This window comes from Orycteropus afer, unplaced genomic scaffold (assembly GCF_000298275.1).
Source record: "Orycteropus afer afer isolate SDZICR_OR568_19922 unplaced genomic scaffold, OryAfe1.0 scaffold00287, whole genome shotgun sequence".
Classification (NCBI taxonomy): Eukaryota; Metazoa; Chordata; class Mammalia; order Tubulidentata; family Orycteropodidae; genus Orycteropus; species Orycteropus afer.
This window is the reverse complement of record NW_006921874.1, coordinates 995,097-1,002,030: the sequence shown is the minus strand read 5'-3', so window position 1 is coordinate 1,002,030 and position 6,934 is coordinate 995,097. Positions and strand designations below refer to the sequence as shown.

General features: G+C 41.9%; 1 protein-coding gene across 1 annotated transcript; it reads left to right on the top strand.

Annotated features, from left to right (window-relative positions):
- Positions 1-421: 421 nt before the first annotated feature.
- On the top strand, positions 422-1,378 carry CCDC160 (coiled-coil domain containing 160). Its single transcript, XM_007950744.1, has one exon. The coding sequence runs from the start codon at positions 422-424 to the stop codon at positions 1,376-1,378; it is 957 nt and encodes a 318-aa protein (XP_007948935.1).
- Positions 1,379-6,934: the final 5,556 nt, after the last annotated feature.

Here is a 6,934-nt window from a genome sequence, read left to right as displayed (position 1 = left end):
CTAGGGGGAAAAATTAGTCACATTGGAAGCACAGGTATTAAAAATCTCAATTTACTAATTTTATCAGATTTGTATTGTTATAAAGCAATCTAGTTTCATATGTATTTTGCTTTCTCATTGGATTATTTTCTTCGTCTACTATAAATAACCATATGTGTTAATTTACAGGCTATATTTCATAGGAGCAGAGATTTCGAAAATAGGTAGGGTCTGTCGAACTCAGCTAGGTTCATCTCTTACAATTTAGAAATGAGGGAACTGAGGCCCAAGTCACTCAGAGAGTTAGGGGAGAGCTAGCCCCCAAATATCTAGGTCCCTTCCCCTGTGGGCCAGCTCTTTCTACTACACTAGATATCAGTGGAAATAATGTGTCTTCATTTTGTATTTTGTTTTTCAGGAACTGGAAACAGTTCCAGAAGAAATGGATGCGAAAAGAAAACACAAGGAGAATGTGTTTACAAAAGATCGTCCAGGTCAGGCTTCTCAGCCTGAATCTTCTGAACAGACGACTCTAGAAAAAGCCAGAAAAATGGAAGAACGTTGTAATCTGTCCAGTCAAAAGTTTCAAGAGGAAAATAAAGTTAAGAAGAAGGAATCTATTTCCCAACTAAATGAAAAAGAACAAGAACCAAAGTTAAGAGAGAGAAAACTAAACATTTCAAGGAATGAAACAGATGCAAGTTCTGCCTCCCGTGAAGCATCTAATTTGGATGTTCCAGCCGCAGAAAGCGTTAAGAGCACCGAAAGTCACTCAACCTGCACTGCAAAGGAATCAAGTGGACGACGCCGACGACAAGGAGACGTGAAGAAGATACTCGTGGAAGAAAGAATGTGTCCAAAACTTCACCTGAACCTTTTGAATGCGGAACTGGAGGAACTGAATAAGAAATACAAAAAAGTAGAAGAAGAATTTGAAAAGGCTGAGAAAGAACTTTTAAACTTTAAGAAAGTCTCTACCAAACCCCTAAACTTTCAAGAAACGCGAGTGGATGCTTCCAAGAAAGACTGGGAGCTTCAAGCTTTACGAAATGACCTGTCTAAAAAAGCAACCAATGTCAAAAACTTAACTAAAGAGCTCCAGCAAGCCAAAGAAGCCATCCACAAGCTGAATCTAGAGAACCGAGATTTAAAAGAGACTGTGAAGAAGCTGAAGCGGCAAGCCGAAGTTGGGAGTGCCTTCCTCAGAGGCGAAATGAAATTGTTTTATGAATTAGAAATGAATAAGATCCATGGAGAGCTGGACGCCATCAAGAATGAATTGAGAGTTGAAAAGACTCTGCAAGCAAGAAACAATAGGGCCCTGGAAGTGCTCAGACAGCACTTTGCCTCCGTTACTACATCAAATCCCCTTGGCCAATTTCCAGGGAATATTTTTTAAAATGAAAAAAAATAAATAAATAAAGCCTTCCATTTAGCAAGTCATTGAGCCAAATCAGTGTGTGTTTGTACTGTCTTTGTGCGCTACTTAAAATGTGTGTAAAAGAACCTCATTTTCATTTCTGGTGAATCAGAGTATCTGTAAAACACATAGCTGTTAACTTCAAAGCTTCTACTTTCTTTTTCTAATGAAGTTACTGTGAGAGTCCAACTGGGAATGAGGCTTTGGAATTTTTTACACATATACACGCTTCACTCCAAGATGTGTTGTGATTCACCGTGTCGTTAACAATTATAGATCAACAGCTGTTTTGTGATCTTTGAGTCCTTGGCACGTGAATATCCTTCACTCTGTGTTCACTAATGTTAACAATAAAAAACGTGTTTTTGTCTATAAGCTGAACATGTGTCTGTGGCTCTTGTAGCTGCCTGTCCAACCTCAATGGGATACCACAAAAGGATCTGCTTTCTTGAGGGTCTCACCTTAATTAGGCACATATAACAGCTTGAACAAAAAATGCCCATTGTCTTCCCCCTGTTGTTTCCCCATGCTTTGTCCTTTGACCTGGCCGCAGTTCTGTTGTGGTGACCTTTCTTAGAGCCCTGCTTTGGTCGGCAATGACTTTGGCACTTCCCTGTGTTGGCCAGCAAGGGGCGTTATTTATATAGTTCTTCCCAAATTTAAGGAGGGAAAAAAGGATAGACTTCCGGCCGCTTACATCACTGTGGTGAAGGGTGTAGCATACCATCTAGGTAAGCTTATCTTGCGCTGCCTTGATTTACACAGTAATCCAGCCCTCTAAGGGGACCATGCAATGACAATTTTATGCTTCTAAAGAGTAAATATGTACTGCCTCAGCCCCTTGGGGAAATGATGGGGCAGCTGATTCTTTGCATTTGTTTGCATCAATCATTAAGATTTCTTGTAATTGGAGCTCTGTTTGCTTGGTATTTTTAAGCCTGGCAAACCAAGTGTAATTATAGACTGTGACAGTGGGATACAATGATAAAGAGTGTAAGTATCTTCCCTGATGGAAAAATCCCCAGACTGGGACTCAGGATACTTGGGGTCTAATACTAGCGCTGACATTCACTAGTTAATTAACCTTTCAGGCCTAAAGTTCCTCATCCATAAAATGAACTCTCAGCGAGATTCAGTTCAGTGCTAACAGTCTGTGATTTCAGCTCGATGATTTTATTTGCAAGCGTAACTCGACCCTTGTGAGGAAGTAAAATTCCAGTGGCATTGGGTGTATTCAGTGCTAACACGTTGGGGGACCTACTTGGCAGACCCATTATCAAAGGAAATGTAAATAGGCTCTTTTTTTGGAAAAAATAAATAGTTTGAGCATCTTTCAATCCTGTGTCAATCATAAACCAGCAAAAGGTGTAAATGAGTTTATTTTTTCTCTGTTCTCTTGTCTACTCTCTATTCATTAAGATTGTGGAGGGCACTGGATGGAGACAAACCTGGAGGCTGAGCAAGGCTTGCCTGGCCTGGGAGCATTGGAGTCAATTGGAAGATGCTCATTGCAGTGTTTCCGTTTAGTAGTCCTGATAACCCAGGCACTGGCAGCCTGTGTGGAAGGGGAAGATGTGTTTGGTGGTCCCTGGCTTCCCAACAAGGGTCTAGGCACAACCGCAAACTAGAAACACTTTGCCCTATTTGACTCCATTCCTCATTGCACCCTTAAAAAGTCTCTCTTTTTTGTCCTCCGTGCTGCATAAAGACTCTCATAAAGACTGGTAGTGTACAGAGCTGCTTACAGGTCTGAAATATTTCACAAATTGTATGTGACCACTCGGCTTAACCCTCTTGGTATATTTTAATTTGTTAGGAGGAACTTTTAATCCAGGAGAATTTCTGTCAACCAACCATATCCCTGCGTGTCTATGCGTGCTTATGCACACTTGGGGGTGAATGGGTAGGAGTGTGGTCTGGAGAAGACAACAGCATGGCTCAGCCTAGCTCCAGGGTAGGGGCTTTGGATTTCCTAAGATGGGACCAGAACATAGCTTCTTGAGACCGCCTGGGATGCTGGGCCCCGGCAAGGCTTGCCAAGCCAAAAGCCCCATGGAAAGCCAGGTCCAGACACCAACTAGGGACCATATATAAGTACCAAGTCCAGAGAGTAAGGGAGAAGTGGAAGCCAAGGTCACAGAGCCAACAATTCGGAGCTGAGAAAGAATCTCATTAGAATGAAAAGGCTGGAATAAGCTGGGAGGATGCCGGGCAGTTACTGCTCCTCTTTGTTTTGTGGCCATATGAGAATGAACAACAGTGACTTGAACTGGCCTATAGAACTAGGATTAAGGCACACACACATACTCTGTCCTGTTGTCTCTGCAATCACTCTCACTTATTGCATCAGGTGTCCCCCAGTTGTTACTACAATATTATTGCCGTACCCTATGGTATATTAAATGGGGGTATGAAAGTATCTTTTAAAGGCAAAGGCACTTCAGGCCACTCATCCCTTTAATCTATTAGGGGGTAAAATGTTTTAAGTCAGCAATACACCCACAAACCATTCAGCAAAAACCCTACAAGTAACCCATTGCCATTGAGTTGATTCCAACTCATGGCAACCCATGTACAGAGTAGAACTAACTGCTCCTTAGGGATTACTTGGCTGGCATCTTTTACAGAAGCAGATTGCCAGGCCTTTCATCTGTGACACTGCTGGGTGAGTTCGAACCACCAACCTTTCAGTTTATGGTCAATTGCAAACCAAGGGACCTATACAATTTATCATTCACCACCAACTCCCAGGTTTGCCTATTAAAATCACCTCTAGTGGAAAAGGCACAGTGCTCTAGGAGTATCTGCTCCATCTGGGTTTACAATCGTGTTCTATAAACATTTGCTAAGCGCTTATGACCATCGTTCATCATTCCTCAGGCATACGTTTTTTAATAACCATTTTGACATCCCAGAATTCAAGACCCATCTTCAAATCAATGGCATGTCAAGTATAATTGTTAATGTTTTTTCTTTCTCAGTAGTTCATAAAATCATGGTGTATCTTACAATTGATGGGGGTTTAGATTTGATGAAATATGGCAGGTGCTGGGCTGGGGATACGGGGATAGAAAGAGTTATGAATAAGACAGGTCTCTGACCTCGAGGACCTTACTTAGGCAACTAACTAAAACAACGTGGTAAGTGCTAATCTTGCAGTGCTAATATAAAGTGCTATGGGAGCACACCAGAGGATCAATGGATTCTGCCTGGGGGGCTGAGAACAACTTCAGAAAGGAGGTGACATTTGAGCTGGACCTTGAAGGATAAGAAAGATTTTTCCAGGCAAAGCATGGGAGTGGGGGATGTGGGGAAAAGATGGGAGGGGCATCTCTGGAATGTGACTGTGGAAGGTCTCCTGGGCTTCAAAGAGGACTCTTTAACAGCAACGAATTAGAACACTGGGATGTTAAATGTTGCTGATTTTCAAGTTCATTTCAGGTTCTAGTCTGAAAATGGTGAATTCCAATATTTTAGCTCATTTGCAGATAGGCTGGAGAATGGAGTCCTTATGACATAAAGGCCATGTTCCAGATAAACTGCAAAGAAGAACTTTGCTGGTGCCATCATATCTTTGGCTGCTATCATTTTTGTTTTGGAAACAAAAGACCTAAGAGACTGTGCTCGTAATATCTAGCCAAGTCGGCTGTAAACAGTCAGGTTTCAAAGAGATCTATGAGAGAGAAACACCACCATTGCTCCTCTGTCCAAGGAGCAGTATAGCACAGAGATGACATGCACACACTTTGATCATCCACGTACTAGCCTGGGCAAGTGACATCATTCTCTAGTTTCCTTTTCTTGTAGGATGAGGTTGTTGGGAAGATTAGATGAGATTACATAATGTAAAGATAGTGTCTGACTCAATAAGTAGTCAATAAATGTCACCATTGTTTTTGTCATTATTATTATTACACATCCACGTACTAGCCATGGGACCCTGGGCAAGTGGCATCATTCTCTAGTTTCCTTTTCTTATAGGATGAGGTTATTGGGAAGATTAGATGGGATCACATAATGTAAGGATAATGTCTGACTCAATAAGTAAGTAGTCAATAAATGTCACCATTGTTTTTGTCATTATTATTACACAACTGACTATGGAAAATTGACTAAGTTCGTATGTACCCTCTAATATATCGAATATCCTCCTAGCTACAACCTTCACAATAAGCTCTTTGCACTTTCTGTCCCTCAAATTGTGTTCTCTGCAGAGAATATGGTATGTCCTAACTCATAATATGTGTGTGAATCGTGTGTGTGTAAATGGTTGGGAAGGTGGGACAAGTTGTGGGAAGGGTACTTTGGTTTTAATGGCATACAAGATCTTAAGCCAAAGCAATGAATCTGTAGTGATGGCACTTCTTCTCAGGACAGATCCTAGAAAGGTAATTTCCTTGAGTTGGGACCTCTCTGGCCCCACTTCAGTAAGGCTGGCCCTGGCAGGCAGAGTACCAGAAGGAGGGAGAAAGCCAGGCCCTAGTGCTCCAGTGAGAAAAAGCTCATCTAGGAAAAGGGAATGGAGACAAGAGAGGCTATTATAGTATGTTCCATTTCCCCTTGGCACAGGGAGACGTGCAGCTGGGGACCCACTACTACAGCTGCTCAGATAAGAATAAGTCATTGTCTTATTCTTTGTACTCAAAAGACACTGACGCTGTAGTCACTCATGCATTGTAGGTGTGTTCTCCTTTCCACACTGAGTACCAAGGTGTTGTCTCCCCTTTTCAGTGGCCAGAACTACGGTTCACAGTCTCTCTCTCTGAATGGCGCCTTTGATGACACCCAGCCTTGTGATGATTGCTATGTTTCACTGGCTCAGACTGTCATTTCCCAGGAGATTGGGCTTGTACCTAGTTGTCTAAGGGTGTGTCTTCAGGTATCCTTGGAGCATTTCTTTTGCCTCTCAGTCTATGCCTGTTGAATCCACAACAGGTGTTTTGTCATGTATATTCCAAAACCATGACAGACGACATACCCAAGGGATTCTCCTTGTGCCATTGGAAATTTAGTCAGCATTTGGACTATTGGATAGTCCTACTTTCAAAACTTTATCATGTGTCACACACTTCCATGTACATGATCTTGTGGAATGTGCACAAAAGTCCTTGATCGCCACTCATTTTACAGATGAGGAAACAGCGACTCAGAGATACTAAACGACTTATTCAATATCACACAGCTAGTAAATGACTCAAACCCACTCTATTCAACTCCATATGTGATGCTTGTTCCATTACATCATGTGGCTTTTTGTGCTAATATTAATGAGTCAAGGTAAGTTCAATCACCATACAGGTCATTTACCTTTCCCAAAGACCAACTGGTTTATCACCGCAATCTGGACTTCACTTGGGTCAGCCATTGTATAAATAGTTGAGATGAGCAGTGAAAATGAATCTCATTATTGAAAGGACCATGTTCTGGTTACCTACTGCCGCTCTGACAGAAATGTACCACAAATGGGGTAGCCTTAACGAACAGGAGTTTATTCTCTTACAATTTGGAGGCTTTAAGTCCAAGTTCAAAGCGCCA